Below are 27,308 nucleotides of genomic sequence, written 5' to 3'. Positions count from 1 at the left end.
CGCCTATCCAGTGCTCGGACTGCAGATGCACACCACCACACACACTTTTTAAAAGTTTTTTTTTTTTCAATTCTAATTAAAAGTTTTTTGAGATATAGTCTCACTGTGTAGCCCTAGCTGGCCTAACACCTGCTGTGTCTATAAGGCTGAATTCAATCAAACTCACAGAGGTTCACCTGCCTCTGCTAAAATTAAAGGAGTGGGCCACCATGCCTGGTTTAATTTCAGTTTTATTTTATGTGTATGTATATCTTGTTTGCATGCATGTCTGTGCACCACTTGCATGCCTGGTACCAGTGGAGGCCACAGAGGGCATCAGATCCCCTAGAACTAACTGGAGTTGCAGATACTTTGTGAGCCACTATGTGGGTGCTAAGACTCGAATCCGGGTCCTGTGCAAGAGCAGCAAGTGTTCTGAAGCACTGGTCTCTCCAGCCCCAGTTTCTTGTTGTTTTTGTGCACTCGAGGGTGTGAATGTGTGAAAGTTGACCTCAGTGAAAGAGGAAATGAGCATGATAACTTAGAACTGGGATGGCCTCGGTCCTAAGCCCTTTGTCCGCTTCTCTGTAGCTCTGTGCCCATCAGCAAGTCACTTCCCTCCCTGTGCCTCACACTGATGAGTATTCTTTGTTTGTTTTATCGAGACAGGGTTTCTCTGTGTAGCTTTGGAGCCTTTCCTGGAATTCATTCTAGACCAGGCTGGCCTCGAACTCACAGAGATCCGCCTGCCTCTGCCTCCCGAGTGCTGGGATTAAAGGCCTGCGCCACCACCGCCCGGGTTCACACTGGTGAATACTAGGACACTGTTTAGGAGGGGCATCAGCACTTATCACCACCATCAGGCTCTGACCTCCCTTTCAGAAGGAGAAGACCCTTTCTACCATTCAAGTCCCATGCTCCTCCACTCCCTGTCTGTAAGCCCACTGGGTTGAAAATTCTAACTCCCTAGAATCCAAAAGCCACGATTCTGCACCGCCCAAGACTTTGTGGCACCCCTTACCAGCTAAACTCATGAGGTGGCTCGTGTGAGTCACCCAACACTGGGCACCAGCAGAGGGCGCCCCATCTGTCCCTGGCTCTGGCTAGCAGGCACAACACGCACACAGCTTCTCTCTCCCCACTGATATATTTGATCATTGTTCAGAATTAGAACCGGAAATGGCATCAGCCAGAGGACGGGGCTGGGGGGAGTAAAAAAGAGCCCAAGGAGGGGATGAGGGACAGGGTCACCAGGGAGAGAGGGGGAGACACAGAAAAGGGAGGGAGAAGAAAGGCAGGGGCTGTGGGGGGAGAGAAGCCAGCCAGAGGGAGAGGAGAGGGAAAAGTGGGAGGTAACCAAGGTGTGGGAGGTGAGGCTGGGCCACAGGGAGAGAGGGGGGCCACGGGGAGAGAAGGCCCCTCCCCCCAGAGTACAAAATGGGGGGGGTCGGAGAGGGCTGTCCTGGGCTGGGGGCAGGGAAGACGCGGGCGACGATGTGGTGGGTTGAGGTCAGTAGTAGGTCTCTTTCTCCACCCAACCTGGAATGACAGAAGGGAGAGACAAAGTGAGAAAGGAAGACAGACCAGAGAGCCATACAAGTAAGGGGTAGGGGCTTAGGAAGAAACAGGGGCATGGAAAACAAGGCATGGTGCCAGGCCCGCCATCCCAGCCCTGAAGAACTCAAGCAAGGAGGGACGTGAGTTCAAGGGTCGCCTGAGCTACACAGACCCTGTCTCAAGGCACACAGTCTCACTTGGAAAGAGAGAGAGGAGGGGGAGGGGCAAAATGGGAAGACACATCCCGAGAGAGCCACTGGTGAAAGAGCCTCCCTCTGCTCCTCCTCCCAACCTTCTGTGCCCCTGGCCACGCAGCCCTCACCCCCTGGGTTCCTGCGCAGGATGAGTTTGCGAATCTCATCGTAGACAAAGATGAGGAAACTGTAGGGGAAGGCACAGAACCACCAGCTAGGCCTGCAGAGAGGAAAAGAGAAGAGGGGACGTGAGGGGTGTCCCCAGATGTGGAGGGACCAGATGGCCAGTCTTCCAGGATCTTTGGTGCCACAGAGGAGTGCCTGGATCCTGAATAGGGCCTGGGGATCTGCAGAGTGACCCTCTGAGAGGTGGGAAGACTTGGTGGCATCAGAACAGGGTTGGCAATGGGGGATCGAACAGGGACATCCAGAGAAACACCAGGGCGAGTGGGTTAAACATTGAAGGCTGAGGCCCAGGCTGTAGAAGGTGTGGGAGTGGGGAGTTCCTGGGTGGCCTGGGCACTCACTTGAGAGGGTACATGCGAAGGGCCACGTCCATGCCTGGGCAGTAGGACAGGAAGGCAGCAAGGGCCGTCTCCTCGAACAAGCCGAAGATCAAGATCTTATTCCTGGAGGCACAGGCGAGACAGGGCTAGACCTGGAGCACACCCACACCAGGCTCCCCCACCCCACAGACACCCAGACATGAATGGAAGAGCAAACGGAGCAAGACTCTGAGTCACCAGCCCACTATGATGCGCACACAGGGGAAAAAGCGAAGGCCGTGGGGCACAGGACGGGACCCAGGCAGAGAAACAAATGTGGAGAGAGCCTGAGACTGAGAGCCACAGAGACAATGAGAGATGTAAGGGCTGGTGACAGAGGAAGCAGCCAGGCGTGGTGGCATAGGCATGTGACCCCAGCACTTGGGAGACTGAGGCAGTAGGATTGCCGTGAGTTCGAGTCTAGCTTGCGCACTGTTACAAGCAGGAAAAAAAAAAATGAAAGGGGGAAGGAGGGAGAGACGGGGAGAAGGGAAGCAAGGGAAAGAGAGAAGCAGGCACAGCTTTATAGAAGCAATGGTTATAAATGAAAGTGAGATCTGGAGGCCCAGAGCACTCCACCTCCACCCACAAGGGAGAGAGACAAGCTTTGAATCTAAAACACGTGCCCCTCAAGAACAAAGCAACCCCAAGGCAGAACAACCAAAGCTCAGAGGGAGTGGGGAGAGACACAGGCAGACCCGGGGTGGGGTGCAGCCGCAGGCCCTCACTTCATGCCCTGCTGGAAGACAGAGTTCCTCCTGGTCTTGCAGATGATCAGGTCAGCCCACTGGACCACCACGATGCTCACGAAGAAGGCCGTGTGGCATGTGAACTCTACCACCTTCCTCTGTTCGTATGTCTGTGGAAGCAAGATGTACGAGGGTGGGGTGGTATCCTGTGACCCATCCCCAGAGTCCTTCACTGCCCCGCCCCCCTGCACGGGGCTTCCAGTTCTTCAAATGGGCCTTCCTTCTTGAATCTGTAGCCTCTTGGGAGCAAAGGAAGACGCAGGTGTTTTCAGAACGAGGAATCAGGGGGCCTTAATTGTTTGCTAGGAAGGAAACACCACCCTGCGGGTGTCCATTAGGGACAAACAGGAGCCAGGCTTTGACGGAGATATGAGAGAAAACCCACGCTGGGCTTTGTAGAGAGTTCAGGGAGAGTGGTTGGATGTGGCCCTCAGGACAGAGAGGCCGGCCTGGGACTTGAACTAGCTGTTGTTCTGGTCCCGAGGCACAATGCGCAGCCCCACTCACCCACTGCTGCCCGTAACTGTCTTCCAGGTCGTTGACAGTGCGGTCATCCCAGTTCAGCCGGATGCCCACCAGGTTACCAGGCAAGAAGCCATTTTCTGCCAGGATGACAAAGTAGGAGAAGAAGCCACCGAGGGCCTGGATCATCCCTGGGGGAGAAGGGAGCCGAGGGGAGCGTGAGGAGAGAGCTGGCAGCGTGCTCAGTGCCCTCCAATGACTTTGAGACCATTACAGTCGTCTATGGGCTACTCAGTCTTCTTGCCTAAGCCATGGCATCTCCAGGCCCTGGTGGTGGGGTCCCAGATGGTCACTTGGTCAGGGACTTGGGGAGGGAGCTATCCAGATGGATGACCCCCACCCCTCAAGGCCCACTGCTACCGGACTCAGGCTGCCCAAATATTCTAAATATCCTGGAGGAGCCAGGCTTGTTACCACAGGTCTGTGACTCCAGCTATTCAGGAAACTAAAACATGAACTCAGATTCTGGCTGGGTTACAGGATGAATTCAAGGCCAGCCTGGCAAACTTAGCGAGACCTTGCCTCAAAATAAAAAGTAAGAGGGCTGGGGACGTAAGTGTGGCAGAGTGCTTGCCTAGAATCTGCCAGTGAGTGAAGGGCTAGTGGTGTGGTTCTGTGGTAAATTACTTGCTTAGCATGCAAGAAGCTCTAGGTTTAATACTAATAAAAATAACCAGGCGTGGTGGTGTGTGCCCCTAAACCCAGAACTTGAGAGACAGAAGCAGGTGGATCTCTGTGAGTTCAAGGTCAGTCTGGTCTACATAATGAGACCTTGCATCAAAAATAAACAACCACACTGGGTTGTGGTGGCGCATGCCTTTAATCCCAGCACTAGGGAGGCAAAGCCAGGCGGATCTCTGTGAGTTCAAGGCCAGCCTGGTCTACAGAGCAAGATCCAGGACAGGCACCAAAACTACACAGAGAAACCCTATCTCGAAAAAAACAAAACAACAAAAATTAAATAAGTAAATAAACATAAACAACAATAATGATGATGCTAAAGTCTGGATACGCCTGGGATCCCATGAGCACTCAGGATGGAGAGACAAAGGATCTGTCCCCGTTCTAGACAGCCAGAGCTACAGTGAGACCCTGCCTCAAACAAAACAACAGAAAACATGACGAGGGAAAGGGCTGGGGGTGAGGCACACATGGCCGAGTGCCTGCTTGCCTAGCATGCAATGAAGCTCTGAGTTTAATCCACAGCCAGTAATAAACTGGGTGTGGTAGCACATGCCTGTGATCCCAGTACTTGGGAGGTGGAGGCAGGAGAATCAGAAGTTCAGGAATATTCTTGCCTACATAGTGAGTTGGAAGATAGCCTGGGTTGCTTGAGATACTTAAAAAACAAACAACAAACCACACACATACACACACACACACACACACACACACTCACACATAAAACCACCTAAGAGGAATCCAAACATGGGTTGCTTCAGCCCCATGGGCTTTGCTTTCCTGGACACACCCTCTAGGGCTCTGCGGTGTGGCCCCCAGAAGTAGAGGCTCTTGCCTCACACTTTGAACACTCAGACTGGGGCACTCCCACTCTGCTGGGCTAGCACATGGTTCTGAGACCCAGCAGTCCTCACCAATCTGCCCGTAGGCCATGCTGATGAGTCTTTCATTGACCAGTTTGTCTGTGCGTGGGTTCCTGGGCTGTCTCTTCATGATGTCACTCTCAGCAGCCTCGTAGGCCAAGGAGATGGCGGGGACCTGAATGGAAGAGAGACCAGGCTGTGTGAGTGGAGAGAGAACAAGAGAGCGCATGCTTGTGAGGGTGGCCCCACCCCTGTTCTAGGTGGTAGCCCAACTTACCATGTCGGTGCCCAGGTCAATACAGAGGATGGTGATGGTGCCAAGGGGCAGTGGGATGTTGGCCATGATGAAGAGCAGGAAGGGTGTGATCTCTGGGATGTTGCTGGTCAAAGTGTAGGCAATGGATTTCTTCAGGTTGTCAAAGATCAGGCGGCCTGTAGAGGGAGGAGCAGGCTTAGAACTTGGAGTCCACTGGAGCCCCATGTCATTGCTTTTTTTTTTTTTTTTTTTTTGTGAGGTACTGGAGATTGAACCTAGGCCAGACAAGATTACCACTGAGCCACACCCTGGCCCTTCACTGGGGGACTCTAGGCAGGGGCTCTACCACTGAGCCACACCCCAGCCCTTCACTGGGGGATTCTAGGCAGGGGCTCTACCACTGAGCCGCACCCCCAGTCCCTCACTGGGAGATTCTAGGCAGGGGCTCTACCACTGAGCCACACCCCAGTCCCTCACTGGGGGATTCTAGGCAGGGGCTCCACCACTGAGCCACAGCGGCAGCCCCTCACTGGGGGATTCTAGGCAGGGCTCTACCACTGAGCCACACCCCCAGTCCCTCACTGGGGGATTCTAGGCAGGGGCTCTACCACTGAGCCACACCCCCAGCCCCTTGCATCCTATCTACCTCACCCTCATCCACTCACATTTGCATAGACCCCTCTGATCATGAACCACTTGGAAAGCCTGTTTGGTAGCTTCCATCAAGGTTAAAACATCCTTTACCCTCATGAACCCACTAACTATATTTCCAGGTTTATATCCAGGAGAAACGATTGGTTATGTCCACCAGAAACCAAGTTCACCAATGTTTACCATAGCAATATTCGTAATAGCCTCAAATCAGAGCCAAGCTGAAAATGCATGGCAGGTGAGTAGTGGCTACATTATGCAGCATCACAGAAAAGAAAAGGGGAGCCACGAACTCATGAGCTCACAGGCGAATCTGAGGTATTAAACTGAGTGATAAAAGTCAGGCACAGGAGTGGGGCTGTAGCTCAGTTGGTAGAGTGCTTGCCTAGTATTCATGAGGCCCTGGGTTCAAACCCTTGCACCACATCAAAAACAAAATAAAACAAAACAAAAAAACTGGGTGTGGATGCTGGGCCTTTTATCCCAGGGCCACATAATGAGACCTGCCTCAAAATAAAATAAAATAAAAATTAAAAAATCAAGGAAAATAATATTCAGATACAAAAATTGTCGTATTGCATGATCCCATTTAGATGACAAGAAGTCAGGACAGTGAACACCACACTGTGAGGGTGTCAGGCCAGGAAGGGATTTTAGTGGAGAGCCGGGTGTCTGTCTCTGTCTGTCTGTCTGCTTCTTATTTCTGCAGTGTTATGAATCACACCCAGGACTTTACACATGCTAGACAAGCCCTCTACATGTTATTCCTATTGACTAGACTCTGGAGAGGGTTCAGGTGTCCATATATGCAAACATCTATCAAGTTAGCTCTTGATGCGTCTGCTGTGTCTCAAAAAATGCAGTCAGTACAGTGCACACCAAGTCAAAACCTGAGGATTAACACGGCCAGCCCCACCCATTGTCTTCCACACGTGTGTCGAGCCATAGGGAAGTCATTAAAATAGCTTGATCTACTTGTGGGACTCTCTGCAGTGGGACCAGGGCCTGTCCCCAACGCCTCGCTTGGCTCTTGGGACCCCATTCCTCGTACTGGGGTGCCTTGTCCAGCCTTAATATAAGGAAAGGAGCTTAGTCCTAGGGAAACTTGATATGCCATGCTTTGTGATATCTATGGGAGGCCTGCCTTGCTGAACAGAAACAGAGGAGTGGATGGGGGAGGCAGATGGGAGGAAATGGGAGGAGAGGAGGGAGGGGAAACTTTGCTCAGGATGTAAAATAAATAAATTAATTTAATTAATAAAAAAAAAAGAAGCTGAGTGGTGGTGGTGCAAGCCTTTAATCCCAGCACTCAGGAGGCAGAGACAGACAGATCTCTATGAGTTCAAGGCCAGCCTGGTCTACAGAGCTAGTTCCAGGACAGGCTCCAAAGCTACCCAGAGAACCCCTGTCTCAAAAAAACTCCAAAATAATAATAATAAAGATTTAAAAAATTCCAATTTTATTTATATTTTTATAACCCATTTTAAAAAATGTCAGGTGTGGTAGTGTACACTTGTAATTCAACACTTGGAAAGTAGAGACAGGAGGATCAGGAGTTCAAGGTTATCCTCAGCTACATAGTAAGGTCAAGTCAGCCTGGGCTACATGAGATACTGTCAAAAAAAAAAAAAGGCAATAGACTAAAATAGGCATTTCTCCAAAGAGAATACACAAATAGGCCAGGCACAGTGGCACATGCCTGTAATTCTAATAGGAGGCAAAGGTAGGGAGGGTCACAGCAACTCTGAGACCAGCCTGGTCTAGATAGCAAGTTCCAGGCCACCCAGGACTGTTTCAACAATAAAAATCAAGTCTGGGTGTGGAGGCACACGCCTCTAGTCCCGGCACTTGGGAGGCAGAGGCAGCTGGATCTCCAGGAGTTCCAGGCTAGTCAGAGCTACAGAGCTCTGTCTCAAAAGGCAGAAAAAAGAATCCTTAAAAACAAAGACTATATGCCGTGTTCGAAAGCACAGCAGCACTGATAGCTGCTGGGACTAGAGCAGGGAGACATCACACTACCCCAGACAGGGTGGTTCTGATCGAAAGGAAAAGAGCTGGAGAGGAGGCAGGGAAGGAAAGGGGAACTGTGGACACCGTAGGTCAGGGCCACATGAAGTGCAGCATTGGTGGCACAGTCGTGGCCATAGCTGCCTTCCACAATGTAAATTAGCACAGCCATCTTGGAACACGGTATGGCGGATTCCTTAAAAAATTAAAAACAGGGGCTGGAGAAGTGGTTCAGTGGTCAAGAGTATGGGCTACTCTTCCAGAGGACACAGGTTCTGTGCCCAGCACTCACATAGTAGCTCACAAGTGTCTATAATTCCAGTTCCAGGGGATCTAGTGTCTTCTGGCCTCTGTGGGCACTGCCCACACGTGGTGCATGGACATACATGCAGGCAAAACATCCATACACACTAAGTAAAGTAATAAACAAAAAAGACTTAAGAAGAATGAAATGGATGTATTGAAAACCTTTGCGCTGGGCATAGAGGGCCAAGTACCACATGCTCTCTCCCACAGACGGAATCTAAAAGAGTTAATCTTATTCGGGTGTGGCGTTACACACCTGTAATCTCAGGAGGATTGCCACCAGTTCAAGGCTGATCTTGTCTCAAAATCCCTCCTCCTAAAAAGGGGTGGGGGGAGGCGCTGAAGAGCTGGCTCCGTGGTTATGAGTGGATAATGCTCTTGCAGGGGACCCATGTTTTGTTCCCAGCATCCTTGTCTGATGGCTCACAACGGCCTCTAACTCCAGCTCTAGGGGATCCAACATTCTCCCCGGGCCTTATCAGGCACCTGTACTCATGTGCACATACAGGCACACACACAGTGTTAAAAACAGAGAGCTGATCTCACAGTTGAGAGTAAGATGGCGGTTATGAGAGTCTGGAAAGGGGGCCAGGGAGAGTGCTAAAGTTATGCGGAGTGCTAAGCTACAATCCGAGTAAAGGGCTGTGACGTAGCTCAGTAGGTACAGCGTGTGCTTCGTATGCACAAGGACCCGAGCTGCATCCTCAACACATAAAAAAGAAAACAGTCCACAGATGTAGGAAACTGGTATGCTGCTGTGTAACAGGTCGACAGTCGATTATGCACACACCAAATGTCTCAAATGCTAGGAGAAAGAGCACTGGATATTTTCTCCCAGAAGAAATGCTAACTGAAGACATGCTTAACCCAATTTAACCAGTAACCAACACATATGTATATCAAAATATCACATGGCAACCCAATTAGGAGCTACAATTTTGGGGTTTTTGTTGTTGTTGTTTGTTTGTTTTTTCAACATCTTGTCTAGTTCAGACTGGTCTTGAACACCTGAGGTCCCTCCCAAGTGCTGGAACTACAGGCATATTCCACCAAGCACAGCTGGTGTTTGGTTGGGTTTTTTTTTTTCTTTTTGCTTTGTTTGTTTTGTTTTTGAGACAGGGTCTCACTGTGTAGTTCTGGATGTCCTGGAACTCACTATGTAGACCAGACTGGCCTCAAACTCACAGAGATCCGCCTATTTCTGCTTCCCAAGTGCTGGAATCAAAGGCATTCTTTTTTTTTTAAGATTTATTTATTTATTTATTATGTATACAGAAGAGGGCACCAGATCTCATTACAGATGGTTGTGAGCCACCATGTGGGTGCTGGGAATTGAACTCAGGTCCTCTGGAAGAGCAGTCAGTGCTATTAACCTCTGAGCCATCCCTCCAGCCCCAAAGGCATTCTTTACTATGCCTCCCAGTTAGCTGTTTGTTTTTTAAATTATGAGTGTGGGTGGATGTGCAAGTGAGTGTAGTGCCCCTAGAGGCCAGAAGAGGGCGCCGGAGCCCTGGAGCTAGAGTTACAGACAGTAGTGAAGGGCCAGGCAAATATGCTAGGAACCAAACTTGGGTTCTCTACAACAGCAGCACGTACTCTTTTAACTGTCGAACCATCTCTCCAGCACCCCTCTTTTTTTTTTTTTTTTTTTTTTTTTTTTGCTGGTCCTGGAACTAAATCTTTTCGCCTTAGTCTCCCAAGGCATATACACCAGCACCCCTGGCAAATATGTGCACCTCTTAGGTTTTTATGTATCTGTTAAAACAAATCCAGCCAGTCGTGGTGGCTCACACCTGTAATTCCAGCTCTCAGAAGGCTGAAGCAAGAGGACTTTTGTGAGCTCAAGACCAGTCTGGGCTGCATAGTGAACTGTAGGCTAGCTTGGGCTACAAATTGAGACCCTATCAAAACAAAACAAAAGTCCTCATTGTATCAAAGGCCTCTGACCTCCTAGTGTCCTCATGTGGCAATCATATTCCTTTAATGAAGCTATTTGTTTCTCATTCTGAAATGTCCCTAGGCAAAAGAATGACTCAAGGATACTTCAACATACATCAGCATGTGGTAGTGTGTAGAGAAGAAACAGATCACTTGCAGCTCAGTGACAATGGCAGGGGATGTCACATGCCACTCACTATACTTCTAGTATCTGTAATTTCCCCTTGTGGAAATTAAAGCCCCCACCCCACTCCACCCAGCCTCTTGCCCTTCAGAAGGGCAAGGCTGACAACACACTCCTCCCATACCCCCCCACCCCCACCCCCACCCCCGCCCCCAAACCCTCAGGTCTCTTGGTAACTTACTTAGAGACAGAGTTTCACTAAGTTGCACCTGGTTGTGAACCTCCTCAGCCTCCAGCATAGCTCCCACCACTAAACTAGAGTTCCATGGGCTTCTTAACATTGCCCACAACTTGTTATTTTATATGTTTGTTAATTGTTTTAGAAAACTTGTTTCCCTGCCTGTAGAGCTTTGTCCCGCCCAGGCAAAGATGTCTGGGGACAAGAGAAGTATCTGTGCTTTTTTTCTGGGATACTGGGGACAAGGGCTGATGGTATCTAGCTTGTCAATGTGGGCTCAGCTTTTTTTTGACTATACTTTGGTTTTCTGTTTGGAGACAGGGTCTTACTGTATAGTTCTGGCTAGTCTGCAACTTAATTTGTTTGTAGACCAGGCTGGCCTCAAACTCACAGAGATCCACCTGTCTCTGCCTCCCAAGTGCTGACACTAAAGGTGTGCACCACCATGGCCAGCTTATCCTTAACGTTATTTTTACCTTTTCTTTTGGTGCAATGGATGAAACTCAAAGAACTACATCCTTGGCTCATTATAGTACTGACCAACACCCCTACCCCCTCTCTCTGTGTGTGTGTGTGTGTGTGTGTGTGTGTGTGTGTGTGTGTGTGTGTTTCTGGAACAGGGTCTCACTCATAGCCTAGGCTGGCCTAGAACTCACAACAACTCGCCTGCCTCAGTCTCCTGAGTCTCAGGTTTATAGGTGTACCACCACACCCAGCAAGTAGTGACATTTCAGATGGGGGAGAGACTCGGGGAGAAAAATGATACAAGCATGAACAGTTATAGGTTAGAGTGACTCTAGTTTTTTTTTTTTTTCCTTTGGCATTTTCTGTAATTACCAATGGCATTATCAATGATCAGAATAAAATAAAACATAAACCAGCCCCCTCTGTGGTCACTTCTAGACCCTCCAGGAAATGGGGCTGGTGTTGGTTGGCTCTGCAGTGGGGACTCTCCTACTACACCAACCCCAGCCCCGCACCTGGCTCCCTCACCTCACTTTGCAGGAATTGACATTTTTTTCTTTGCCTGTGTTTCCCCCTCCCCCATCCTTTCAAGCGAATGTCTCATCGTGAACCTCCAGTTTGGCTCAGTGTCCATTCTTGTTCCTGTCCGCTCTGGAAGACGACTGCACCCCAGCCTATATCAGGGGAAGGGGCCCTCCACACCTCCCAGCATCCCCTCCTTTGCAGTAACCGCATTTACAGGACTTTGGAATGCTTCTAGACTGCACTGGTGCCAGGTGATGCAGGAATGCCGCAGCCGCAGCCCATCCTGCCTTGTGATCCCATCTTGAGGCCTTGCATACTACTGCACACCTGGCCTGCTGCCCCCCTTCCTAAAGCTTCCAGCAATGACCCAGTCCCTGCTGCCTGCCTCCCCGCCCCCAGACCGCTCACCTTCCTCCACACCAGTGACAATGGAGGCAAAATTGTCATCTAGCAGAATCATGTCGGCAGCCTGCTTGGAGACATCAGAACCAGCAATGCCCATGGCCACCCCGATGTCAGCCTTCTTCAGAGCAGGGGAGTCATTCACACCATCACCAGTCACAGCCACGATTGCTCCCTGCAAGGAGGCAGGGTGAGGTTGAGAACCGAGGTTCCAGACCCAGCGCTCCTTCTTCAGACGCAGGAGTCCAGGCCCAGCCCTCCTCCTTCAAACCTGGGTTCCAGGCCCAGCCCTCCTCCCTCAGACCTAGGGATCCAGACCCAGCCCTCCTCCCTCAGACATAGGGATCCAGACCCAGCCCTCCTCTCTCAGACCCAGGGATCCAGGCCCAGCCCTCCTCCCTCAGACCCAGGGGTCCAGACCCAGTCCTCCTCTCTCAGACCCAGGGATCCAGGCCCAGCCCTCCTCCCTCAGACCCAGGATCCAGGCCCAGCCCTCCTCCCTCAGACCCAGGATCCAGGCCCAGCCCTCCTCCCTTAGACCCAGGATCCAGGCCCTAGCAGCCTCCCTCAGACCCAGGATCCAGGCCCAGCCCTCCTCCCTTAGACCCAGGATCCAGGCCCTAGCAGCCTCCCTCAGACCCAGGATCCAGGCCCAGCCCTCCTCCCTCAGACCCAGGAGTTCAGGCCCTAGCTCCCTCCCTTAGACCCAGGATCCAGGCCTAGCCCTCCCCTCTGACTAGGTGGGAGCTTACCTGTCTCTGGCAGCCTTCCACGATAATGAGCTTCTGCTGAGGGGAGGTGCGGGCAAAGACAATCTCGGTGTGGTTCTGCAGGATCTCGTCAATCTGCTCCGAGGTGAAGTCCTTGAGGTCGGTGCCGTGGATCACACAGGCTTTGGCGTCCCTGGGAAGAGCAGAAAGAGCAGAGGCCAAGTGAGAAGTGGGGGCACAGGACAGACAGAGGGACAGACCACAGACAGAGACAGAGAAGGGATGATGGAGGGATGTGATAAGGACTGAGGGACCAGAAATGGAGGGTGGAGTGATAGAAAGAAGAAAGAACCAGACATAAAGATGGAAAAGCCAGAAGCCAGAAAGACAAAACATAAATATACAGTTTGTGAGCAGAGTGAAGAAATATGGGGCTTCCTTAAATCCTTTGAGAGCAACTGTTTATGATTATTTATAACCTGACCACTAGGTGGGATAGTGCATTTCTTTAATCCCAGTACTTGGGAGGTAGAGGCAAGCAGATGTCTGAGTTCGAGGCCAGTCTGGTGTACATAACAAGTTCTAGTCTAGTCAGGACTATATAGTGAGACACTGTCTCAAGAAGAAATATTTAAATATAATTACTGTAACCGGCTCCTCCCACACACCTGTTTTTTGAGTGGTGCTGGGGATGGAACCCAGAGCCTCTTATTATTAGGCAAGCACTCACCACTGAGCCACACCCCCTGCCCCTCACTGGGGGATTCTAGGCAGGGGCTCTACCACTGAACCACACCCCAGCCCCTCACTGGGAGATTCTGGGCAGGGGCTCTACCACTGAGCCACACGCCAGCCCCTCACTGGGGGGATTCTAGGCAGGGGCTCTACCACTGGGCCACACCCCCAGCCCCTCACTGGGGGATTCTAGGCAGGGGCTCTACCACTGAGCCACACCCCAGCCCCTCACTGGGGGATTCTGGGCAGGGGCTCTACCACTGAACCACATCCCCAGCCCCTCACTGGGGGATTCTAGGCAGGGACTCTACCACTGAGCCACACCCCCAGCCCCTCACTGGGGGATTCTAGGCAGGGGCTCTACCACTGAACCACATCCCCAGCCCCTCACTGGGGGGATTCTAGGCAGGGGCTCTACTACTGGGCCACACCCCCAGCCCCTCACTGGGGGATTCTAGGCAGGGGCTCTACCACTGGGCCACACCCCCAGCCCCTCACTGGGGGACTCTAGGAAAGCACTGTCTCTGAGCTATATTCTCAGTCCTCAGTGTTTAGAGACAGGATATTGCTGTGTAGCTCTCAACCTCTTGCCTCCTCCTTTGAGTATTATAGGTATGCACCACCATAACTGGCTTTTTTAAAACTTTGTGTTTGCATCGTTTGGGGCGGTACTGAGGACCAAGGGGAGGGCCCTGTAAGCAGGATCTGGAGGAGGCGCGGCTACTCACCTAGGGTTGACCTGGCTGACGGGGATGTTGAGCCGGGCAGCAATGTCCTCTACAGTCTCATTGCCCTCGGAGATGATGCCTACACCTTTGGCAATGGCCTTGGCTGTGATGGGGTGATCACCGGTGACCATGATGACCTGTAATCATTGTGTTTTAGGGATAGCCTGGCATCCTGCATCAGCCCCTGACCACACCCACCAAGCTGCCCAAGGACACACCTTGATGCCTGCGCTGCGGCACTTGCCCACAGCATCGGGGACAGCTGCCCGGGGAGGGTCAATCATGGACATGAGACCCACAAAGCAAAGGTTGTCTGTGGTGAAGTTCACGTCGTCGCAGTCAAAGGCAAAGCCCTTGGGGAACTGTTCCTCAGGCAGGTAGTAATGGCAGAAACCTGGTGATAGGGACAAGGCAGTGTAGATGAAGGCATCAGCCTCAAGACCTCCATGTCTGCATCCCATTTGCTCCCAGCTGTCTGGATTCTCGGCAGTCAGTCTCCCACACAGCCAGGAGCCAACCAGCATTCGTTTCTCAGCAATGACTTCATTCACTTGTTCACTTACTCATCCACTCATTCATTCACGGTGCATTCTGGCCCCAAAGGGTCCTTAGAGCCGGAGCTGTTCCTGCCCCACCCGCAATACACACCCAGCACACGCTCGCCCAGACCACCAAGCTCCAGGTAGGCATTCTGGAAGGCCTCCTTCATCTCTTCATCCAGAGGCTGCTCTTTGCCTTGCAGGAGGATGGTGGCACAGCGGTCCAGAATGCGTTCTGGGGCGCCCTTCATCACCAGCAGGTATCGGTTGTCATTGGGGTCTTCAGTCTCATGGATGGATAGCTGCAACAGAGAAGAGTGTATACTTAAGCCATGTGGGAACCCGGAAGTTGTCTGCACCCAGGTAGGGAGAGTACCTACCCCCATGCCAGGATAGCACAGATGCCTAAGATATGAGCATTGCCCATATCTCTCCAGGCCTCTTCCTGTTTCTCAAGTTTCCTGGAGATCTCTGTTCAATCCTTTTCTGTCTCTCTGTCTCTGTCCATCTCTCTCTTTTTTTTTTAAAAAAGATTTATTTATTTATTTTGTATACAGCATGTATGACCAGAAGAGGGCACCAGATCTCATTACAGATGGTTGTGAGCCACCATGTGGTTGCTGGGAACTGAACTCAGGACCTCTGGAACAACAGTCAGTGTTCTTAACCCCTGAGCCATCTCTCCAGCCCCTCTGTCCATCTCTCTCACAGAAATTCCAGCTGTCTTCGGATCATATACTTTCTCTCTGCCTTGTTGGAACTCAGTGTACAACCACCCCCAGTCTAGCAGTTAGCTTGCCTCTGATGCATACCTAGAATCTAATCTCTTCTCACTCTCTCCTCTGCTGCCCTAGCCCCGGCATCCAGCTATCATTAACCCTCACTTTAATCTCTTATCTACTTTCCCTATATCAGCCAGCCTGGGCCAAAGTTCAACAGCAGAACAATGGCCTAGAATCCCCCAGTGAGGGGCTGGGGGTGTGGCTCAGTGGTAGAGTCCTGCCTAGAATCCCCCAGTGAGGGGCTGGGGATGTGGCTCAGTGGTAGAGTACTTGCCTAGAATCCCCCAGTGAGGGGCTGGGGTGTGTGGCTCAGTCGTAGAGTACCTGCCTAGAATCCATCAAGAAAAGGTAGGGGTATTGCTCAGAAGTAAAGTGCTTGCTAACACTAAGGTCCTGGGTTCCATTCCTAGCCCCAAAGTAAATAAAAACTAAAAAGAAACCATAAGTCAGTGAAAAATGCTACATCCACTTTGGCAAAGAGCTCAACAGTTCCCCCAAAGGTGGAAACAGCCCAACTGTCCATCGACAGATGAATGGGTCAGCAAGATGTGACACAGTCACACAATGAAGTATATTTTTTCTCCTAAAGCAGCTGGGAACATCTGCCCACATCTGCCACCACAGTATTTCTGAGGCGGAAGCAGAGAATCACTATGAGTTTGAGTCTTGCCAGGGTCACATAGTGATTTCTAGACCAGGCTGGGTTATAAAGCGAGACCTTGTCTCAAAACACTGAAAAAATAAAATAAAAGAGAAAATAGATTAAAAAGTCACGAGGATCCAGCTGGTGGTGGTGGCGGCAGCGGTGGCAGTGGAGGCGATGGAGGCGACGGTGATGCACGCCTTTAATCCCAGCACTCGGGAGGCAGAGGCAGGTGGATCTCTGTGAGTTGGAGGCCAGCCTGGTCTACAGAGTGAGATCCAGGACAGCCTGGGCTACTCAGAGAAACCCTGTTTCAAAAAAGTCAAAACCAAAGAAACCTTACTTTAAAAAAAAAAAAAAAAAAAAGACCCACTCCAATAGGTTCCTGCCTCTCTGTACCATGCTGTGATACTAACTTTATCAACTTTGCTTACAAGAAACCTTACTTTAAAAAAAAAAAAAAAGTCAAAACCAACCAAACAAAGTCATTAGGGAACTGGTGGTATATGGCTCAATGGGTAGAGGTGATTGCTGTTCAAGCCTGAAGACCCGAGTTCCATCCCTGGAACTTCCATAAAGGTAGGGGAGAACCGACTCCACAAAGTTGTCCTCTGACCTCCACAAGCAACCTCCACCATCATATACGCACAATAATAAATGTTTTAAAAAAAGAATGAGGCTCTGGTGGACGTGTGGATGGATCCTGAGAACGAGGTGGAGCAAAATAAAATGGATTTTTAAAAAGGTCAAGTATTACACGATTCCTTTTTTTTTTTTTTTAATGAAATGTCCAGAACAAGTAAATCCACAGAGACAGAAAGTAGGTTAGTGTTTGCTGAGGCTGGGGGCAGGGCCTGCTGGAGAAGGGGTGGGCGGAAGCTGAGAGAGTGCGGGGGTTTCTTTCTGAGGCGGTAAAACACAATCTAAAATGGACTCTGTGGGTGGTTGCCCAAGTCCAAGCACACTAACACATCTGCTCCTGGTATGTGAGTTGTAGCTTCATAAAACTCTCTAACTTAAGGGTTCTGTCTTCCCTCCTCTGCTTCCTGTCATGGTTCTTGGCCCTCTCAAAGTCATAGCCGGCTCTCCCCCACAGCCTTCAGAGCTCCCACAGTTCTGTATGCCTTGTCCTCGGTCCCTTACCATGTTGGCTGCCGGTAGTTCAGGCAGGTGACACTCCTGCCTCAGGACCTTTGCACGTGCTGTCTGCCGCCTGAACACTCTTTAAACTTGCAGGGTTCCTCCCCTCAACCTTTGATTATCTGTCTCCTAGGACTTGAGTATCAGAAAGGAAGGGTCTCACTGCTCCTCTCACTACCCCGTGGACCCCAATACCTAAAACAGGACCAAGAGGCTTAAAAACATATCTGGAAAATGTGTGAAAAACGCTACCCTTGTTCTTGAGACGGTGGCCCGGGCCCACCCTCTACTATAGGACGCTCTTGGCTCCTGCGCCTCCCATTTCAACCTCTCACTATGGAACTCTCTGCTTCAGCCACTGCCCTTCCCCCACTCCTCTATCCTCATCCTCAGTTTTACAGATGGGAAACTGAGGCTCGGTAAAGATTAGTATCTTGCCCCAAAGCCAGATGGAAGTGGGACAGAGGTGGCTAAACTCGGGAATCGTAGAGAAACTGCAACCCCTGGTCATTGTCCCCATGTGGTAAAGCAGCTATTTCCTCCATGCCGGACATGACTGGTGCCATCGTGGAGCAGAGTTCCGTGGTGACCTACAGAAGGCTCTCACTCATGGATGGGAAGGGGAGAGTCACCCAGCCCTCCCTCCTGTCCCCGCAGCTGTCCAGGAGTTGGGACTCGGATAACACAGCTTTCGTGAGTCATCCATCACCCACAGGTGGCATTTTTTGGTGATGCAGCTGTTTTGAGTCATTCCAAGCTCCTGTAAGTAACTTGTCGCCCTCGTTTCCTATAATTAACCCTAATCATCCCATCCTTTCACCACGCTCCACCAGGATGGACAGGGTCTCATGTAGCCCAGGTTGGCCCGGAACTTGCTAGGTACCCGAGGATAGCTTTGACGCGCTTACCTCCACCTCCTTGGTGCTGGGATTGTAGCCTGTGCCACCATGCCTGACTTGTTTCTTGTTCTAAGACAGGGTCTTGTATAGCCCAGGTTAGCCTCAAACTCACTTTGCAGCTGAGGATGACCATGAACTCCAGATCCTCCTGCCTCTACCTCCCAAGCACTGGGCTCACGGGTGTTCACTAACACACCCAGCTCAGACAGACATTTCTTTCTTTCTTTCTTTCTTTTTTTTAAAGATTTAGCTATTTATTATAAGCGCCAGAGATGGTTGTGAGCCACCATGTGGTTGAAGGGACTTGAACTCAGGACCTCTGGAAGAACAGTCAGTGCTCTTAACCACTGAGCCATCTCTCCAGGCCCCCAGACATTTCTTTATATTGTCCCAGGAAGACCCACAGAGCACACAGACCTGGAGTTCGTACCTGGTATTTGTTAGTGGAGTTGAAGGGAATCTCTGCCACTTTCTTGTTTCGTTCACGCATCAGCTTCACGGAACCCGAGGACAGCTCAATGCACTTGAGCAGGGCAGACTCAGAGGCATCACCGGCCACGTCCCTCTGCGGTAGACAGAAAACCTGGTCAGTCAGCAGTGGGGAGAGGGAGGGGGGAGGAGGAGGGGGAAGGGGCGTTTGGTCAGAGTGGGCAGGCAGCTGCACCGACCTTGAGCACAGGGATGTTATCCTGCCCGCCCTTGAAGACAGCCCGGTTGCAGAGTCCAGCGATGTGGGACAGGGCCACCCAGGTGTGTGAGCTCTTGTCGAAAGAGGTCCCTGTAGGAGTCACGTGTGAGGCCACAAGGCCCCCTGGGATGGGGTGCCCTAGTCCCCGCCCTGAGCCCCTACTGACCTGACTGATCCTCAGTGGTGTCGGCCTCGTGGATCTGGTTGTCAAACCACATGTGGGCCACAGTCATGCGGTTCTGGGTGAGGGTGCCGGTCTTGTCTGAGCAGATGGTGGAAGTGGAGCCCAGCGTCTCCACCGCCTCCAGGTTCTTCACGAGACAGTTCTTGCGAGCCATGCGCTTGGCAGTCAGGGTCAGACACACCTAGAGGACGGGCAAGGACAGGGGAGCTGCACAGATGTACGCACTTCACCTGCCGTGGGGAGCACCCGGGGCTGTGGGGTGAGTGTGAGAAGACAAGGCTGGAGTGGTAGGGGTAGCTGTTGGACAAATGACCAGACACAGACGTGGCCTCAAAACACAGTAGAATGCTCTCATAGGCGGTAGGTACAACAGACTCACACTCAAAGCAACTGAAGCTGGGTGTGTGTGGGGGGGAGCTGGAGAGACGGCTCAGTGATTGAGAGCACTGGCTGCTCTTGCAGAGGACCCGGGTTTGATTTCCGGCACCCACATCAGGCAGCTCACAAATAAGTAACAATTAAAATTAAAAATAGAAAATAAGAAGGACTCGGGGGAGTGGAGAGAGGGGAGAGTGCAGTCAGGGTGTAATGCATTTTTTTTCTATAAAATAAAAATTTCAATAAAAATTTTTGAAAAAAAGAGAGCTGGAGAGATGGCTCAGAGGTTAAGAGCACTGGCTGCTCTTCCAGAGGTCCTGAGTTCAATTCCCAGCAACCACATGGTGGCTCACGGCCATCTGTAATGAGATCTGGTGCCCTCTTCTGGCCTGCAGGCAGAACACTGTATACATAGCAAACAAATAAATAAATCTTTTAAAAAAACATTTTAAAAAAGAAAAAAAATGGTAAAAAAAAAAGACTATAGTATCTTAAACACAGTGGTTTAGAGCACTGACTGCTCTTTCAGAGGACCTAGGTTCAATTCCCAGCACCCTCATGGCAGCTCACAACTGTCTATAACTCCAGTTCCGGGGACTGGACATCCATGACAAAACACCAATGTGCATAAAATAAAAATAAATAAAAAGAGGGAAGGAGGGAGGGAGGAAGAGAGGAGGGAAGGAGGGAAGGGCCATATTTAAACAATGCACTCACTTCGTGCGTCTGGGGTGGGGAGCTGAAGACAGGGTATTGGGTGGGGGAGCATTACTTTATTCTTTTTTTGTTTGTTTTTTGGTTTTTCGAGACAGGGTTTCTCTGTGTAGCTTTGCGCCTGTCCTGGATCTCGCTCTGTAGACCAGGCTGGCCTCGAACTCACAGAGATCCACCTGCCTCTGCCTCCCGAGTGCTGGGATTAAAGGCGTGCGCCACCACCGCCCGGCCATTACTTTACTCTAAAAATGGAACAAGTGGGTTGGTGAGATGCTCGGTGGATAAAAGCACTTGCTGCCAAGCCTGACGACCCGAGTTCAATCCCCAGGACCCACACATGGTGGAAGAACTGAAAGTTGTCTGCTGACCTCCACCTAGGCACTATGGTGTGTGTGCAAGTGCTAATACAGACACACCCACACACGCCCACACCCTGCACTCCCATGCCCAGACACACAAATGTAATACATAAATTGTAAAAAACCAAACAACTACTATTCCACTTTTGCAATTAGTGGGTGCCTCCTAATTTTGTGAATTGAATTAAAATGCAATAGGGGCAGGGGCTGGACAGATGGCTCAGTGGTTAAGAGCATCTGTTGGACTTGCAGAGAACACAGGTTTGGTTCCCTACACCCTCATGGTGGCTCATAGCTGTTTGTCATTCCAGTTCCACTGGATCCAATGCCCTCTTGTGACCTCCAAGGGCATCAGGCATGCACATGGTGCACATGCATATATGCAGGCAGAACACTCATATACATAAAATAAAGCGGCTTTTTTTTTTTTTTTTTTTTTTTGTCTTTCTAAGGCGCTGAGGCGCTGGAGAGATGGCGCAGTGGGAAGAGCACTTGTTGCTCTTGCAGAGGACCTGGGTTCAGTTCCTAACATCCATGTGGCGACTCATAACCTCCGTAACTCCAGTTCCAGGGCATCTGACACCCTCAGACCTAGGGATCGGACCCTCTTCCTCCTCCCTCAGACCCAGGGGTCCTGTGGCCCCGCCCCGTCCCTCGGTGTTCAGCATTACCGTGACGGTAGCCAGAAGGCCCTCGGGGACATTGGCCACGATGATGCCGATGAGAAAGATGACCGCCTCGAGCCAGGTGTATCCCAGAATGAGGGAGAGGATGAAGAAGGAGACGCCCAGGAACACCGCCACGCCAGTGATGAGCTGGATGAAGTGCTCAATCTCAATGGCGATGGGCGTCTTGCCCACCTCCAGGCCCGAGGCCAGGGTGGCGATGCGGCCCATGACAGTACGGTCACCCGTGGCCACCACCACACCCCGAGCGGTGCCTGTAGGGCCAAAGGGAGGAGAAGTTCAGGTCTGCCCGAACTCAGAAGGCTGCGGGGTACCCCACCTCCTGAGCCACGTCTCTCTTTTTGTGCCCGTGGGGTCCCCTCTTTCACCTTCCACACAGTTGGTGGAAAAGAAAGTGATGTTCCGGGTCTCCAAGGGATTGTCATGTGTGCAGTCCGGGGAGCGGGTCTGGGGCTCAGATTCACCCGTCAGGGAGGAATTGTCCACCTGGGGATTGAACGGCAGAGTTACGGTTCAGCACAAGGCCCGGGAACAGAGAGCAAGGAACCACGGGGCCTTGAAGTAAAGCCTGTCCCAGGAAGTTACAGAAAAAGCCAGGAGAGCCCTGACTGGCCTGTGGCATCTGGGAAACCAGGAGGCAGGATATTAAAGGACAGTGGGCAGGAATAGGACCTCTGGCCCACGTCTACAGTCCCTCAGAAGCCGGGCAGTGTGGCGCATGGCTTTAATCCCAGCACTAGGGAGGCAAAGCTAGGCGTATCTCTGTGAGTTCGAGGCCAGCCTGGGCTACAGAGCAAGATCCAGAACAGGCACCAAAACTACACAGAGAAACCCTGTCTTGGAAAAAAAAAAAAAAAAAAAGTCCCTCAGAATTCCTGTGGGATGGGCCTGAGCCTAGACTACCAGGTCTAAAGGAGGGCTGGGGCCTGGATCCCTGGATCTGAGGGAGGAGGGCTGGGACCTGGATCCCTGGGTCTGAGGGAGGAGGGCTGGGACCTGGAGCTCTGGGTCTATGAGGCACTCAGGAGATCTTCCTCCTCATTCCTGAGAGCAGAGAACAGAGCTGGAACTTCACCTTGCAGCCATGGGCTGAGATGATGCGAAGGTCAGCTGGGACGCGGTCCCCACCCTTGATCTCCACCAGGTCCCCGACCACCACTTCCTCGGCATTCACCTGCATCTTCTCACCTTCCCGGATCACGAGGGCTTGCTGGGTGTGAGAGAGAAGAGTCAGCCCTGGAACTTCCCCTGCCAGGGAGTCCCATCTGGCCACTTCCTTCTGTCCCCTTGGGCCCTCCTCACCTGGGGAACCATGTTCTTGAAGGACTCCATGATCTTAGAACTCTTGGCTTCCTGGTAGTAGGAGAAGCAGCCTGTGATGATCACCACAGCAGCCAGCACAATGCCCAGGTACAGCTGTGGGAACACATGTGTACGGAACACGTCATCACAACAGCTGTGCACACTCCCCACTCACCTTCACCCCCAGGTCTGTGAGGGAGCTTTGTGCATCTGCCTGTGGCCTCATTCTTTGTGTGTGTGCCTGTCTGCTTGTATACATGCCTGTAGGCCTCACCTTGTGTTTATAAGACTGTGTGTTTGAGTCTGTCATTCCGCTTTTTTGTGTTTATTATTTTTTTTAAATTATTACATTTTATGTGTGTGTGTGTGTGTGTGTGTGTGTGTGTGTGTGTGTGTGCGCGCGCACAGAGGTTAGAGGACAACTTCAGGTTACATTCCTTGGGCACCATATACCTTTTATATTTTTTAGAGACAGGGTTTCTCACAGCCTGGAATTTATCAGGTGGGCAAGGCTGCCGGGGCCATCAAGCTCCAGGGGTCAGCGCTGGGATTACAAATGCTTGTCGCCACAGCAGCTTCTTTACAGGAATTCTGAGGCTTAAACTCAGGTCTTCAAGCCTAAAGGGCAAGTGCTTAACCCCCACCTCTTCCTTTTTCTTTTTTGAGACATAGCCCAGGTGAGTCTAGAACTTGCCACATAGCTGAGGATGATCCTGAACTCTTGGATCTTCTTGCCCTCTTCCTCTGTAGTGCTGGGATTTCAAGCATGTATCACCAAATCTGGCTCTGTTTTCCTGTTGTCTGTTTTTTTGTTTTTGTTTTGCTTTTTCAAGACAGGGTTTCTCTGTATAGCCCTGGCTGTCCAGGAACTCACTCTGTAGACCAGGCTGGCCTTGAACTCAGAGATCTGCCTGCCTCTGCCTCACAAGTGCTGGGATTAAGAGTGTGCACCACCACTTCCCAGGGTCTGTTTGTTTTTGAGACAGTGTCTATGTAGCCCTGGCTGGCCTGGAACTCACAGAGATCCGCCTGCCTCTGCCTCCTGAGTGCTGGGATTAAAGCCCACTTCACCCACCACTGATTTGAGATGAGATCTTTGTAGTCTAGGCTGGCCTTGAACTTTTGTTCCTCCTGGCTTAGCCTCCTGAATGCTGGCATGACAGGTGTTGGCCACCATGTCTGGCTCAGTTGGTCCGCTTCTGTCCAGAGGGCACCTGTGTGTGCCTATGTCCCTGTGTTTGAACCTGTCTTCCTATGGGACGCTCCAGGTTCACTCCTCATATACAGGTGAAGACCTCTGCATAGTTGTGTGGGGTTCTGTGTCCACAGGTGTGAGGACTGTAACAGCCCTGTCTCACGCCTGTCTCCTGTGTGGGGTTAGATGAGCCCTGACTTTCCTCACCTCCAGTCATTTGTTAGGCTGTGACCATGCGGTGGCACCTGTCTCCAAAGTTGCTGAGGTCGGAGAGTCTTAAGCCAGAGCTCTAGTTCATCCCACAACCCCCTTTTCTCTTTAACTGGGGTCTCTTGTAGCTCACTCAGGTGGACACTGAACTGATCCTCCTGCCTCAGCCTCCCCAGCGCTTGCACAACAGGCTTACGAAACTACACCCAGTTTTGCGTGGTGCTGGAGATCAAACCTAGGCCTTCATGCACACCAGATAAACACTCCACCAGCTGACCTACACAGTTTCCTTTTTTATAATTAAAAACTATGTGCACACGCATTCTTTCATGTGAACAAGGGCGTGTGCATGTGTACATATGTGTATGCACCATGGCATGTGTGGAGGAAGGGCAACATAAGGTATGGGTCTTCACTTTCCACTTTGAGAGAGGGCCTCTTGTTTTTTGTTTATTTGTTTTTTTATTACCTACTTATTTGCATATGACTGTTTTGCCAATGCGTATCTTTGCACACCATGTGTGCCTTGTGCATAGAGTCCAGAAGGGGGCACTGGACCCCCTGGAACTGTAGTGGTAGATGGTTGTAAGCCGCCATATGGGTGTTGGGAACCGGACCCAGGTCCTCTGCTAGAGCAGCAAACACTGAACCGTTTCTCTAATCCTGTGGTCTCTCTTTTACCCCCACTGCATACTTCAGGCAGGCTGGCCTGTGAGCTTCTGGAAATGCTCCTATCTCTGCCTCATCTCCCCACAGAAGCACTGGTATTACAGATGCATGCCAGTGTGTCAGCTTCAAGTGGGTGCTGAGGATTTGAACTCAGGCCCTTCTGGTTGTAGAGCAAGTGCTTTACCTATTCAGCCTTCTTCCGAGCCAACATTTTTTGAGACAGGATTCTGCTACGTAGCCTAGTCTGGACTCAAACTCATAATCTTCCTGCCTCAGTTTCCTGTGTGAGAGAATACCAGTAGTGTGCCACCACACATATCCTCTATGAATGCAGAGAACTGAGCCCAGGCCCCCATGGAACCTTGCCACCACTGAACCACACCTCAGCTGTCTTAGGCTGTCTGGAGCTGTGGCTTCCTTATTTCTGATCTTGTTTTCTCAGAGGTAACTGTCACAGCTGGATGATGGAAGGTAAGGAGGAGGCTTTGAAAAGTCTAGAGGGGCAGATGTGGCTGTGGCTGTGTTCCTGCACAGGCCAGGGTGTGGCATACTCACATTGTCACCCGAGGGATCATCTTCAGTCCCTGCCTGGATGCCGTAGGCCAGGAAGCAGAGGATTGCCCCGATCCACAGAAGGATGGAGAAGCCCCCAAATAGCTGTCGGCAGAACTTGACCCATTCCGGGGTGGTGGGAGGTGGTGTGAGCGCATTAGGCCCATCTCGAGCCAGGATCTCCTGGGCTTTGCTGTGTGTCAGACCCTAGAAAGCATGGCACTCATATAGGAACCTCCCTGGAGAAGCCCTGGCACCCCAAATCAAAACCACAGCACCCACAAGTACTCGGAACAAACCAGTCTCCAGCCCTCCTCCCTCAGACCCAGGGCCCCAACGTCAGCCCTGGCTCCGCCCATCCTCACCTGCACGCAGTCCGTATTGTACTTCCGGCAGACCTCTTCTACTGACATCTTGTGCTCTGTCTGAAATGATTGGGGGAGATGGCTCACAATCTCACACAGCTTCTCTAGGCAGGTGGGGGTATTGTGGGTTGGTAACGAGGGGGAGGTGACACTTACCATGGCCACCTCCTTCTTGAGGTCATCCAGGTCCCGGCGCTCTTTGGCCTTGCTCTTCTTGGGCGAGCCCTTATCATCTTTCTTGTCCTGCGAGGTGGCGACACGGTAGCTGTCAGAGCCACCAGACTGCGGGCGAGAAGGGGTTCCAGAGCGACACCGGCCCCGCGTGCCCCGGCGCTCATCTTGGCCTGGCCTCTGCCTCTCTAGGTTAGCGTTGTCTCTGTGTCTCTCAGTGTCTCACTGTGCCTTCCTAGTGTCTTTGGGTAGCTCCCAGAATCCCTCCGAGACGTGTCTCATCTGGTTGGCCTCACTGTGTCTGGGTCCAGGTATCTCTGGGACTTGGGGTCTGTTTGTCTCTTTCCTTGTGTCTAGGAGTATCTCCCCTTCACCACTTTAATTTTTAAAAGTATTTATTTATTTATCTATTTATTTATTTATTTATTTGTGTGTGTGTGTGTGTGTGTGTGTGTGTGTGTGTGTGTGTGTTCACCTTTGAGACAAAGTCTCACACAGTCTAGGCTGGCCTTGAACTCCCTATGTACTCAAGGCTAATTTCCGTTCCCCTTGCTCCATCTCTGCAGGGCTGGGTTACAGGCCTGCACCCCCAGACATTGTTTACACAGAGCTTTGTGCATGCCAGGCAAGCGCTCTACCCACTGGGCTGCACCCCCAGCATTCCGCGCATCCTCTTGTCTTTTCTCTGTGGGCCTATTGAACTTTCCCGGGCTTCTGTCTCTGGCTTTGTGGCTATGTCCTCGCCGTCTGTCTATCTCTCTAATCTGTCTCTTCGGGTCTGTTTTGTATTTACTTGCTAGCTCATCCCTGTCTCCTTCTGCCTCTGTGTCTCTCCCGTCTCTGTGTCTCATCAAGGTTGCTTCTCTCCTTTATCTCTCCTCTCATGTGGTGCTGTCTCTGTCCTTCTGTCCCTGGTTCTGTGAGTCTGTCTCATCTCTTCGGTCTCCGGTCCTCACCGTCTGTCTCCTACACCGTTATCTCAAACCGTCTCAGTCTCTGAGCCTGTGGGGTCCTCTCTCTTTCCCAGGGTGGCGTCCGCTGGGATCTCAGATCCCTGAGGGCGTGCGCTGTCTGTTGCCTTGCTCTGCCATGTCGTCTCTTCAGGGTATTTCCTGGGGTCACGGTCTCATTCTCGCCTGTGTCCCATCTTCTCTGGTTTGTCTGTCTTGCTCTAGCTCTTTCTCTTTGTCAGTCTTTCTCCCTTACTCTCTCACCCTGGGATCTTCCTCCCTCCATCCTTCTATGTGTCTCCGTCTCAACTAGATCCTCCCCCCCCCCCCCGGCCCCTTCTTTATTAGAACATCTTTTTTTCCCCCTGTCTGTCTCACTATGTAGACCAGGCTATTCTCAGTTCGTGGTGGTCCTCCTGTTCCTGCCTTTTAAATGTCTGGCTGCCAGGCATGCGCTGGACACCCAGCCCTGTCTCGTCTGTGTGTCTCTCTTTGCTCTACTTATTTTGCTCTCTTTATGCGTTGGCACCCATCTTTCCAGTGCAAGGTCTCCATGGAGGTCACTGCCTGTCTCCCCCCCACAGCTCTTTGCTTGGCCTGTCTTCTGCACTGTGGGTGCCTCCAAGGACTCAGCAGATCTTGGGAGACCCCCACAGGCCAGGCAAATCGTGAGAGGAAAGGGCACTCCGGATGACAGCGAGGACAAA

The 27,308-nt window shown here is 51.4% G+C and overlaps 1 protein-coding gene across 3 annotated transcripts; it reads right to left on the bottom strand.

The window, feature by feature from the left end:
• Positions 1-1,190: 1,190 nt before the first annotated feature.
• On the bottom strand, positions 1,191-25,660 carry Atp1a3 (ATPase Na+/K+ transporting subunit alpha 3). Of its 3 annotated transcripts, XM_059253517.1 has the most exons (22): positions 25,637-25,660; positions 25,481-25,540; positions 25,119-25,322; positions 22,490-22,603; positions 22,263-22,397; positions 21,556-21,673; positions 21,173-21,441; positions 19,033-19,231; positions 18,847-18,956; positions 18,609-18,743; positions 14,824-15,016; positions 14,394-14,569; positions 14,176-14,312; positions 12,776-12,905; positions 12,009-12,177; positions 5,368-5,522; positions 5,142-5,265; positions 3,532-3,677; positions 3,004-3,134; positions 2,258-2,359; positions 1,859-1,950; positions 1,191-1,518 (listed from the first exon to the last, which is right to left on the bottom strand). In XM_059253517.1, the coding sequence occupies exons 1-22, from the start codon at positions 25,637-25,639 to the stop codon at positions 1,490-1,492; spliced, it is 2,931 nt and encodes a 976-aa protein (XP_059109500.1). In that variant the 5' UTR covers positions 25,640-25,660; the 3' UTR covers positions 1,191-1,489. The 3 variants fall into 3 exon arrangements, with proteins under 3 accessions (XP_059109500.1, XP_059109498.1, XP_059109499.1); XM_059253515.1 differs by lacking the exon at positions 25,637-25,660 and having other exon boundaries at positions 12,755-12,905; XM_059253516.1 differs by lacking the exon at positions 25,637-25,660 and having other exon boundaries at positions 1,859-1,944; positions 12,755-12,905.
• Positions 25,661-27,308: the final 1,648 nt, after the last annotated feature.

The sequence above is a fragment of the Peromyscus eremicus genome, chromosome 1, assembly GCF_949786415.1.
Source record: "Peromyscus eremicus chromosome 1, PerEre_H2_v1, whole genome shotgun sequence".
NCBI classification, from domain to species: Eukaryota; Metazoa; Chordata; class Mammalia; order Rodentia; family Cricetidae; genus Peromyscus; species Peromyscus eremicus.
The sequence above is the reverse complement of the archived record's forward strand: the minus strand, read 5'-3'. Positions and strand labels throughout refer to the sequence as shown.